The 12,422-nt window shown below is 46.4% G+C and overlaps 1 protein-coding gene across 1 annotated transcript in view; it reads left to right on the top strand.

The window, feature by feature from the left end:
• The first annotated feature begins 1,035 nt into the window (after positions 1–1,035).
• Positions 1,036–12,422, top strand: part of LOC121062418 (SET-binding protein-like) — a 47,908-nt gene continuing 36,521 nt past the window's right edge. The window contains exons 1-2 of the mRNA XM_040542408.1: positions 1,036–1,120; positions 7,572–8,232. Coding sequence (XP_040398342.1) covers positions 7,741–8,232 — 492 coding nt within the window. The 5' untranslated portion in view covers positions 1,036–1,120; positions 7,572–7,740. The remainder of the gene's footprint in view (positions 1,121–7,571; positions 8,233–12,422) is intronic.

Below are 12,422 nucleotides of genomic sequence, written 5' to 3'. Positions count from 1 at the left end.
TAACATGGGATGTGTTGTTTGTACAGCCTCTAGACTGGGCACAGGATAGATCCTGGACCAAAGCCTTTTTGGTCCTCCTTGTGCCATCACTTACAGCTCTGAGGAATGGATGCTGAGCCAAGATCTGGTGCATCCCCTATCAGATGTGTTGTTTCATTTTATTTATTTCTTTGTTTTTCCTGAAGGGAGGGAAAGCTGGTGTATTTGGCACTTGTGCAAGCGAAAATGAAATAATGGAGGAGGGGAAAAAACAGAAGAGGAAGGAGTCCCGTGATAGTGGCAGTAAATAAAAACAAAGCTTTTGTTAATGATTTATATAGAGGAATCATTTTCAACACATTTCAGAGAACAGAGGGAGAAGGGGAGATTACTGCCCTACCATGATGGTGTTAGAAGGAGGCTACTGTGTCTGATGGCAGCTTTCCAAGAGCAGAAGCAATCTAGGAAAGCTTGGTAACACAGATGATGGAATTGTACAGGGTTTTGCTTTCTGTGGCTGGTCTCTGTGCTAATATCCTTTCCCTAAATACCCATAAAACTTTCAATTTGTAGCTTGGAGTGGCTTCCACTGCCTCCAGGATGGTGCACTTGGCAAGAGCTGGGTAGAATGGAGATAGCACTTGAAGTCCCCTTCTTGTGCATGTTGCCACTTTTTCTCAACAAGTTTTATGGCTCTTGTTAATGGAATAAGCTTTGTCCTTTTAGCAGCACACACTGCTGCACCCAGCAGAGTGCTCAGGATATTCTGCTGGTTAATCTCGGGAGCTACCTTGGGATATACATCATGCCGAGAGTGATGATGCGTAGTCTGGAGGCTCAGCAACCTGGTGTTGACCCCATGTAGGCAAATCTCCTGGCTTGGCTCTTTGTGTTGTAATGAGCTGGAGCGCAGTTGGCATTTCATTCTACTTTTTAGTGTCCCGGAGGCCTAATCTTAACAAGGGTGATGGGTAAAAATGACATGCTCTCTGACATCACTATCCCTTGATTCAGAGGTGTAAATCCAGTGAATTGAGCCCAGCTTTACAGCAGCTGTGCAGCAGCGTTGGCCTCAGAGGGCACAAGTGGGATGAGGTTTGTCCTTCAGAGACCAGTAGTGAGCAGCAGGAGGTGTTTACAGGTCTGATGACCACACTCCCTTCCCTCACACCCAGATGTAGCTCTAGGTTGTGAGTGAGTAGATTTATAAAACCTTGGCACGGTTCTTAGGCAGGAGCTTGTAAAAGTCCTTGAGCAACATGATGGGCATCTCTCCTCCTACCGCAGATGGGTGCTTTGCTACGCTGGCTGTTGCCACAGCTGTACCTTGGGCAGTATTGCTTTTATGGGCCTCATGATTTATGGCTGTGTCAGTTGTTTAATCATTCAGTTGGCCCTCCCTTCAGCGCGGCACGATAGTTAGTTACTTACGTAGAAAGGTGACTATCTGATCTAATTATGGACTCTCAAACCTAGTTATGGAGTCAAATATGATTCCATAATCTACTCTTAATGTCTCTATGTTGAGAAGACAGATACACACATGTGTAATGTGCACACTTACATACCTCCGTAATTATGGATATGCTTGGGCTCTCATTTATTTCTCTATCTTGGGGAGAGATGCTTGCAGCCTCATCTGGCTGTGAGAAATCTTCAGATTATCTTGTCTTTTCCCCTCCAGTGTGGCTTTTCCTGGCTCCCTTTCCTGGGTTTGGACACACTGAAACAGAACCATCAGTCAGTTTTATTCGTTCGTGCTGGTGGAGGTGCAGAGGGCTGGTAGCATTTAGACTCAGGGCAATCCAAAGGAAATGAGTGGAGATTATATTTCTGCTGTTGTTCTGGTAGCTGTCATTAATCTTTGCACCTTATTTTCATGTGGATAGACCACACCTGAGATAGCTTGCACCCTTTCAGAAATAACCCTCACATAACCAACGAGAAATCAGAGGCAGAGGTGGAAGGACTGGAACAAAAGCAGCGGATGCTATGGAGAGCAGGGGACTGCATGGAGAGCAGTCACCTTTCTTCTGTGTAACCCCCTCTGCATCAACTCGCCCCATTAATGAATCACATGCCCTAGTTAGTTAGTTGGCTTTGTAGATAATCTGTGGATTACAGGCCTTCACATATGGTCATTCTGAACACAATTATCCCTATGAGTTGAGAATCTCGTACAGTATCTGGTGTATATCCACATACATTTTATGCATGTCTATATCCATAGATGGATAGCTTATCATATAGATGGGAGTTTTAGCAGTGTATTTAAAATTGTTATGCAGTAATGAGTCCAATTTGCCCAGTGTTGGAGATGAAGGGCAAAAAATATATCATGGAAGCACAGAATGGCTGAGGTTGGAAAGACCTTTGGAGATTGTCCAGTCTACTGTGCTGCTCAGCGCAGGGTCACCTAGGACAGGATGCTCAGGGCTGTGCTTGGTTGGGATTTGAACATCACCAGACCATCTCCAATTTTTTGATAAGAGATTGTTTGTTTTTTTTTTTCTTCTTGAAGGGGAAGTCTTTCCGCCTTGTTTCTGTACAGACTGACATGAGGCAGGTGCAAGAGAGAGGGTGTTTTCTGTGGGATCTACAGTGTGGATGGAAAATAGCTGCCACAGTCATTTCTCCAGCTCCCTGCCAAAGCTGGGTTGCTCTTGCAGAGTATCAGGGGCGCAGGAAGTAACTAAGGCTGAGGTTCAAAGATGCGATAAATCTAGCCCCAAGGCTCTGAGCAGCAGATTAAACACGCTGCTGGTGCATGATAATGATCCTGTATAAACTCATTTGCCTGGTTCAAATCTGCTAACTAAATAAATAAATAAATACATGAATAAATAAATTGCGGTGGCTTAATTTTATCCCAGCAGGCTTTGTACCACATCAGACTCTGTCACCTGCCTGCACCATGCTGGCTTTATGACTCACAAGTTGTCCCCATCCTCTGGGTCTGCTTTTAAATTTGCACAAAGGAAGCCTTAACCTCCATCTTGTGCACTCCGGTCCATTTGATAAAAGTGTGATCGCGCTCCTGTGCCTGGTCTGCATCAAATTTGTGCTGCTGGGTAATCTGGCAGTGCGCAGACCCTGCACCATAAGCTGTGTGGTCACAGCACTGTGCTTGAAATTCGTAGATTTTTTGCAAAGCAATAATGATGAAATAGGTTGGGGCTCTTTTTGTATTCCTAATGCAGGTTAACTGAGTTCAGAACAGCTTGCTGCATGCCAGGCTGTTTTTTTTTTTTTTTTTTAATCTCCCATGATGGGTTCTGAAGTTTCACTAACACTTCTCATAAAAGCAGGTTTCTGACCAAAACTTTCCCTTGGGTGTAATGTGGGTTGTCCGCTGACCTCTGCCCCAGAGGCAGCTGCGTTTCAGCAGTGGCATATATAATCGAGGAAGCAACCCAGGAGTCTTTGGAGTGAAAGGTGATATGTCATAATTAAATATTGCTGTATAGTCTCCAGTGCTTTGTGGTGAATGGTTTTAAAATGATGGTGCATAAAGAGGCTTCCAGGATTTCTGATATTAGATTAGGGATTTTGTAACTGTATTTTGCATGACAGAATGTGAGAGCCCAAGACAACAAGACAGATGTGGGGCTCCACTTCACTTTTGGTATGATGCTCTCAGACTTGTGCCTCGGTTTCCCCTTGTTTGAATGGAACCTGTTCAATAGATTTTTTTTTTTCATTTTCTTCGCAAGGCATTTTGGACTCTGTAGCTAAAACAAAAGTAATCTCTGTAGCTACAGTCATACCTGAGATTAGTGTACTCTGGGATCTGGGCAACATCTTTTAAAATTGCTCTGAGCTCTCTGCTGGTGCTCACGTGTTTGAGCAAATCAACCAGAGCAGCAGCACAAAGGCTGGGCAGCTGAACCTGGCTTGCTTGTGTTTGCCTAAGCAGTGGTGCCTCTGCACCTCTGTTTGCTTATTACAAACACGATTGTTACTGGGCACAAGGCAAAAGCTGTGCCAAGTATTATGCCTGCTTTCATTTCATGGAAAATCCCAAACAGGTGGCTTTCTCCCCCCCCAACTTCCAGCAAGGCAGTGGGCTCTCACTTTTTGTTTTTATCCTTAGCAAATTTTCAGTTTAATCACTTAACGGCCGTGATATCTGAATACTTACAAGTGTGAGCAGTTGCCTGAGGCAGGAGAAAGGAGTGTATTTGGAGCCCTTAATGGCAGGCATCTAGTATGACCTTAAGGGAGGTCTTCTCCTTCATGCCTTTGCCTCTAGGAGCATGTTTGAGGTGCCGATAAGAGACATATGAGCAGCTAGGCTGAGCACACAGGCGTTTGATTATTTCTCAGTACTTATCAAAGGAAGCATGAATTTCTCCCTAATTAAGAGCTAATGCCAACTTCTGTGAAATTTGTTGTCATTCACCTGTGAATTATCCTCCTCAAATTTAACTTGACTGCAGGAAGCTTGCTAGTAGTAACGCTTTCCTCTGGGATCTTAATTTGGTTGGTGAAGTACCTCTGCAGTTGCTTATTGAACAGGAATTGATGCTTGTGAGCCTGGGAGAGGGCAGTTTGGGTAGGTATTTAAAAGCCTCGGCAGCCCCCATCTCTTAGGTGTTTAAAATAGAGCTAGGAAGCTTGAAAAAAATCAGCATTCTTGTTTCCAGGTCTGTACTTTGCTAGCTAAAGCAGAAATGCTGCTGGAGGACAAGTGTTTGTTGCCTCCCCCTTAGTGCTTATGCTTGTAGGCCAGCCCAGAGCTGGGGAGATACAGGACCTGAGGAAGAGGGAGAAGTCCAGGAGACTGCAGCTGAATCAGAACCTGAGGTTTTCCCAGTGACTTGAGCAGGGGCAGTTTGGGGATTGATTTTCCCCAGTTCTGAAGCTCAGACCCCTATATCTTTGGGGGGAGGCGCTAGAAAAAAGCTATTGCTACTGCAGTTGAAAGCACAGGGCTGAACAACAACAACTGCAGAGCTGCAGAGTGCCCCAAGCTGAGGAAAGGGGAGGTCAGGACTTCGCCCAGGAGGTTACTTCTTCAGGAGCCTGAAGTGAGATTGCCTAATTAGTCAAAGTGCTTGTAGCCTGCCCAAACAAGAAAGATGAGTATAGTGTCCCTGCACCTGAGTCATTTAACTATTAACCCTGAAGGAGAGTAAGGAGATACCTAAAACAATGACCCGGTTAATTCAGTGTAGTGTTTGAGTGCAGGGTTCTTTGTTGCTACCTGTGGGTCTGGTGACATCATCATTTGCTGGCTCTTGGCATGACAGGAGGCCAGTATTTTAAAGCAGGATTTTAAAGCTGGCTTTAGTGTGAACCTATCTGACGCTGGTGTAATGTGGTGCCTTTATTCAGATGTTGCTGGTTTCTACTGACCCTGAGGTGCTGAGACCCCTTGGGGCAGGAGCCTGGCTTTGGATGAGGCCTCCGTAAAACACTGAGCTGGGAAGGGTGTTTTGGGCACAGAGTCAGGAGCTTTATCTCATGTCCCATTTGACATAAGGTCCCAAGAGGATTTGTTCTTTATGTCATAGCCCGTGGTCCTTTCTCTACACCCTTGGTGGCTGAGGGTGTGGTGGCCGCATCCTGCTGAGGCAGATGCTACCTGCGAGAAGCCTGCTCTTTTTTACCAGCATCGAGAGAGGTTAAAAGCCTGTAGGCAGAGGTCAGCACAGAGTGTCCGTTGTACATTTGTGCATACCAGAGCAGTAACTCCCTGGAATTCTGCACAGCTGAGCTTTTACCACCTTGTGTTTGTGTTGCAGCACAGGAGCGTGTGTACGTTGTGTCCATCTCCAAGGAGATTAGCAATGTGAACTGGCACATAAATAGGACGGCCTTTTTTTTTGATTGGACCAGTTGGAAGAGGAAGGTAACCCTGACTCCTGTCACTTCCATAGGCACAAAGGAGAGGCAAGGTGCAAGGTCGGTCAATTAGGTGGAGCAGCTCCTTGCAACTGGGTGGCTTTAATGTATTAATTGTGTTAGTAATTAGCGAGTACCACGTGGTAAACACTTAGGTTCAGAACTGTGTAGGGGCATTAACTAACCCACCCTACAATGGGTCTGAACAAGGTAGGCATTATCATCCTTTCATTGGTGGTAAAAGTGAGAGAATTGCTGACCACAGGGTGAGTCAGGGCAGGCATGTGAGAGACTGTGGCTCTGTTAGTTCTTCAAGATCACCTTAAATGAGGCCAGAGTGACAGCAGCTCTGGGAAATGAGCCTCTTCCCTGTTGCCAGATGTGCATCTTAAGCATATGTTATGATTTGGTGATAGGTAGCAAGTTCTTTATTTCTCCTTTACAGTTTATTGCTACTAAAAATGGCCTGGGAAATCCCTGGTTGTTCTCAGATCTTGCCTGCAGTTGGTTAAGGGGTGGGGTTTGGCAGTGTAGCAGAGCTTATCTAGTAGGGAGCTGCTGCTGTGAGAGTAGGTCTGTGCCCCCAGCACTGACTCCTGGCAGTGCCTTCTTGTTTCCTTTTCCCTGTGTTAGAAGGGATATTCTTCTGACCCACCAGGGAGCTGTTTCAGGGTAGTGAAGTAGCAGCAAATTTCACTCTGAGATATCCTTCTGCTAACTTTTAGCCTAAAGTGGCTTGCCATGGTGGGTAGAGAGGTAGGGGATTACTTAGGGGGTTTTAGGGACAGAGTACAAAAAAACCTTCCACACCTTCAAGAATGCTCCCAGTGTAATTTTTTTTTTTCTCCGAACGAAATGCTTGGTATTTGGTTTAGTCTCTTTATGCCATTGGGTGGCACATCTTTTGTCTCAGCTGAATATTCCCAGTGTCTCCCAGTAACTTTTGCCAAGACTCTATAAGCTGAGTGCTCTCAGCCAGAGGGATTTGATCTGTGGTGCTTCAAAGAAAGCTCACGTTGGAAAGGGTGAGAGCACAGTTCCTGCCTCAGTTGGCCCAAGCCTTTGCTACAGAGCAGTGGTACACAAGGGCACGAGGAAAATATTGACTTATTGAATTTATCTTTCCTCCATCAGTCTCAGTACTTAGGTCCCTGATGTGCCCTGAAAGGGACCCAGGTGGAGCCTCCTACAATGTGCAGCATCCCAGGGAACATCTCAGGCTCCAGACAGCGTGTGCCTGGCCTGGAGAGTGTTGAATAATTCATCCGAAGCAGAGTGCCCCATGCAACAGCCGGCAGCTGAGTGCGTTTCTCTTGCCTGCAAAGTGGGGAGATAGGGAGTTTGAAGCTCTCCTGCCTCACTCGTAGGGCAACACTGTGTTTTCTGTGCTCTGATCACTGGGTTGTTGTTTAACCCAAGGCAAGTGTCTGCCTCTCTCTATTTTTTTTCTTTTTTTAAAAAAAAAAAAAAAAAGAACAATGACAGGGTACACTGTGAAATAAGAGGTGTTCTTAATCATCCATTTTTATCAGTTTAGTGATGCACGTGTCTATAGTTCCTCAGCTTGGCTGCTCTAGGGTACCAGACCCAGCCCTCAGAAATGCTGGTTCCTGCTTTGCATCAGGGAATGCCCTTGAAATGTTGCAGGGGAAGCCCAACCGTTCTGTGTTTCAGTCATTTCCACACTTGCATTCAATACATATGCTTGTGCTAACTTCCTTTTTTCTTCTCCTTTCTTTTGACAGTGGCAGATCTGATCTCTTCTGAGCTCCTTGCAGCCTCTGGGTGACTGGGACGTTGAACTCGGCAGACAGCTGCAATTCGTTCCCTGGGATCCTACCTGCCCTTTCTCTCCCCCTCCCCTCCTGCGCTCTCCTTCCCTCTGATAAAACTCCAGTGCATTGCGGTACTGCTATGGAGCCCAGGGAGACTTTGGGCAGCTCCCGGCAAAAGGGAGGCGAGGTGGATTTTCTGCTGGCCACTGTTGCTTCCGCAAAGCCTCCACCTGCCTCTGGCTGTGCAGGAGAAACGATGCTGCCCACGGCAGGCTCAGGGAAAGGGATCCTGGTGAGCGGAAAGCGGATGGAGCCCGAAGAAGAGGATGAGCTGGGTTATGGGAGAGATGTGGATTCCACTTCTAATGCAGACAGCGAGAAATGGGTGGCAGGAGATGGGCTGGAAGAGCAAGAGTTTTCCATCAAGGAAGCTAACTTCACAGAGGGGAGTTTAAAACTGAAGATCCAGACCACCAAGAGAGCTAAGAAGCCCCCAAAGAACTTGGAGAACTATATTTGCCCTCCTGAGATCAAAATCACCATCAAGCAGTCTGGGGAGCAGAAGCTTTCCAGAGCTGGGAAAAATAGCAAAGCAGCGAAGGAGGAGGACAGAGCACGCTCCAAAAAGAAGGTAAGTCCTATGCTTTCCTGTATTTCCCCTTGAACCAGATGGCAGAGGGAGAGGGTGCTTTGTGTCTGAGACGCAACCTTCAGGCAGTTTATGAGACCCTGTTTGGCTACAGAGGAGACAAAACCATGCTGGTATCATCCTGTGGTGCTGCAAGAGCTGCAAAGGTGATCTTGAGCTGTCCTTCAGGTGCACTAGTTCGGAAGGGATCAAAAGTTCAGCCGAGCCTCTTCTCTTTTTGTGCATAATTGAGATTTAAGATTCATCTTTACATGAATGATAAATGAAGGAGCCCACTTCTAAACTGCTTTGTGTCTGAGCACTAATGCTTGAGCCTTTTGGCAGTTAAAGCTTTCAATTACATTTTTAAAATACAGGTATGTGCATAGAGAACAATTGAATCCATTCCTGTATACCAAGCGAATGGCTCCATTATTCTTGATTACAGCATTGTGCTAGCAACACTATAGTTATGCTTCAGAAAATACTTCCATTATAAGTCTCATTCTTCCAGATGCTTATCATTTTCTTGAAATATTCTTCTGGAGAGAATTCTTTGGTAGCTTAAGCTAGGGTAAAAATTATTTTTCTTCTTTTTGGTGTGTGTGTGTGATTCAGTCAAGAAGGGGAACAGGGTATAAAGAAAAGATTTTCTTTATATGATCTGATTTCAGGAGAACTCTTTTTGTTTTCTTGTTGGTTTAATTTTCAGTAATGTGCCCATGCTTAGATTTTAGAATAAATTAAATTCTGAGGCAGCACTGAGGGTGGGTGGGGGGATGAAACCTTGTGACTACTCATGTTATTTTGGGTGTAGGAGTGCTTTTTGTCCTAGGAATCAGACAAAGGAGCCTTGGTCAGGTTGAGGCTTTATCACAATACAAATACTTCACTTCCGCCTCTTAAGCAACATGTAGATTTTGTGATGAGTTCAGACAGGAGTCCATGTCTGATGAAAGACTCAAATATCTCTAAAACCTGGACAAATGGATCTGGGATATAGGCTTGCACCAATGTAGAGCTTAGGGGATGACTTGGCCTCGCTGTTCAATGTAACTTTGATCCCTTGCTGTACAGAAGGTCCCCACTTCTCCTGTACCTCATACCCATGATGGGTACTCAAAGGGCTACTTTAAGCCTGGAGGAGGCTACTTGCCAGTGGCCCTCTCAGGAGACAGTGTCCTTCACAGGCTGACCTTTACCAAAAGTCTGTTGACAACTCTAAATCGCTTTCTGAAGCAGCAACATTTCCCACTGATGTGAGGCAGAGCCCAGGGAGGTTAACGTTACTCACTGAGGATACTTGGCTTGGAAGCTGAACTTGTGTGGGGGAGAAATCAAGGGGAATTTTTCTTAGAACCCTGGTAAATGGCATACTCCTTGCACATCAAAAATAGCACAGTGGAGTTTTGGTCCAGTAATACACCGGGAATAGATTTTTCCCACCTACTGAGAAGGGTGGGCTGCATTCTTAGCACTGAGCAGTGTCTTATTTCTATTTCCTTATCCCCCCTGAATACTTGCAGCAGTCTCAAGGGAAACGGTGGTTGTGTGAGACTCCGCTCAGAGACAGCAAAGGTGTTGCAAGCAATCCCTCTATGGCCAAGCAGGGAGAAAAAGATTTGCTAACCATTGCGTACTGCGCATGGACTGTGAAGAACATGGATGCTTAGAAATCAGACCTTTCATTTCTGTGTATTTCTCAGTTAGATGGCTGTGGAAGGCATGTTCATTTTTTGTTGTGGCTATTCAAAAAGGTTAAAATAAAGCTAGCCGTAATGAAATGGGGGGGGGGGGGGTAGTGTGGTGATGTTTAGGGTGAGACTTTAATTGCTGAAAGATAAGGAGTTGGAAAGAGGTGGATCACGGTCCACGTGTGGTTGCATCCAGCCCGTGCTTGTGCTGTGAGGTCCGAGCTGGCTTGTGCTATGCTCTCAGGCTGGGAGCGCTTAGGGCAGCACTGGCCTAATCTGACCATTTAAAAAATAAAAATAGAGAAAACACAGCAGGTGGATCCTCTGAGCAGATGGGGAGAGGCCCACTGCACCAGTGAATCGATTAGCATAATACCCAACGGCTGCCGCATGGCAGCTGCTGAGCTGGGGCTGGGCGGGCTGGAGGCAATGTGGCAGAGAGGAGTCCCCAGAAGGGATTTGGAGGACCATGGAGCTGTGATCTTGAGGGGTTTGATGCCTAGAGACCTGTACCTAGCATCCCTGGGGTGGTGAGCATCCTGTACCAGACAGGATTTTGCATGCAGTTGGCTCTTAGCGCTTGGGTTATAGGATGAGCATCTTGCATCAAGGGGTGGTGGAAGGCACTGTACGGGAGGCAAGCTGGAAATTGGTTGGAGAAGGGCTCAAGCACTGGCAGCATGACTGCTCTAATGGCTGCTGTGTGTCTCATGGCGGTTACAGAGATTTTTTGTGAAGATAGAGTTCAGAGGAAGCAGCAAGTTGCAACTCGAAATGCCCATCTGTGGGCTTTCCTGAGAGAGGAGCATGCAGGTAGCTTCTGCAGATACTTGCAGAAATGCTGAAAGCTGTGGTAGTGGTTACAATGTAATTGTCACATTTAAATGATTCTGGTGGTTTTGATCTTGCAGTCACGTGTGCTCCTCCAGAGTTAGGCTGTTTGCCTGTTGCTTTAATCAACACAAACTCCAGGAAAAAAAAAGTCAAAAAACCCAACTACTTTGCAGCAGCAGGGGACAACACTTAAACTGGTGGGGCAGATATGCAGCTGCCATTGTTCTACTGTCCTCTGGATTTTTGCCATGAGAGTTTGGCCCTATGTATATATTTCCCTTGTACATGGGCACAGTGTCATTATTTGAGTTTATCTCCTTGCTTATGGATGGGATGCAGCTTGGATTACACTCAGCTCCCCAACGACCATGCTCATGTCTTGGGGATGGCTTGTCCTACAGTGAAACTATCCTCTGTAAGGAGGAGCAAACTCTACTAGGACTTGAAAAATCACTTAAGCTTGCATAATAATTTCAGCCACATCTCCAGTAGTCCCCAGTGCTTTGAAACACCGCTTCAGCATTCTTGCAGGAGTTTCAATACACACAGCGCAGAGGGCAAGTAATGAAAACATGCAAGCAATTTAAGTAACAGCGTGTGGGTACGCGAAGGACTGGTAATGTCAGCAATGTAAAAAGGGGCTGTGAATTGGGGATATAGTATTTATTCAGTGGCCACTTAAGGAGGAAGAAGATACGCCTGTTCTGAAGCTTTGCACTGTTCTGCTAATTAGGCAATAGGGGCCAAAGCCTGATTTCTAAAACTGTGGTATGGGGTGCGGTGATGACTAGAAGGGGGCTCTGCAGAGCTGCGCTGCTCATGTGCTGGGGCCTGATTTTTTTTTTTTCCCCTCCTTTGATTCTAGCCGCTACACTATTTAATGTACGTTTACATCTTTTAATATACTTACGTTGCTTTTCTGTGTGAGCAATTGCCCTGGGGATGTTACGTGATGGTGAACGGGAGGGGAGGTGCTTGAGGAGAGGATGGGGCTGGGTGTAGTTGCCCTGGTCCTGAGCGGGATGGGAGAGCTCCAGTGCTGGGAGCCTCTGCTCCGCTGTTTTCAAGGCTTGGCCACAACCCAAGAACTCTTGGTTTTTACATTGTGGCCTTGCTAAGTTTCACATCAGCTTTCCCCTCTTGAAGATAAGAGCAAAGGTAGCTTCCTACCCCTCTTCCAGGGCTGCTCGGTGGGTGAATTGCAGCTTGGGCTGTCCGTGCCGTTGCTTGCGCAGTGATTGCAAAGCGTGGAGGTGTTTGCAAGTGTTTGCTCTGATTTCAACTGTTCTGCACCTGGGGATGGAGTGGGCTGAACCATGGCTGCTTCTAGACTGGCAAAAGGCTCTGTTTCATTCTGGTGAGGGGGAAGCCAAGAGCCCAAAGGATAACCTGCCTGCCTGCTGTGAGCCCTGCAGGCACTGCTCTTGGTGCTGTTTTCTTCCTGCCTCCAGCAGGGTTGCTCAAGCCCAAAGCCCTTGGCATCCCTAGAAGTGCCCTTTCCTTTGGATAAGGGCAAACATGCTGTCAGTTCGGAACGCCACTGAAAGCGTGGCACCAAATGCAAAGAAGCAATCCATCAGCATTCCCTGCTTGTCATGTAGTGTTTAACAAGCCCCAGATGAGTAGTGGTTCCCGGGTTTTGTTTTTATCCCCCCCCCCTTCATT

This window comes from Cygnus olor, chromosome W (assembly GCF_009769625.2).
Source record: "Cygnus olor isolate bCygOlo1 chromosome W, bCygOlo1.pri.v2, whole genome shotgun sequence".
Classification (NCBI taxonomy): domain Eukaryota; kingdom Metazoa; phylum Chordata; class Aves; order Anseriformes; family Anatidae; genus Cygnus; species Cygnus olor.
This window is presented reverse-complemented; position numbering and strand designations above follow the sequence as displayed.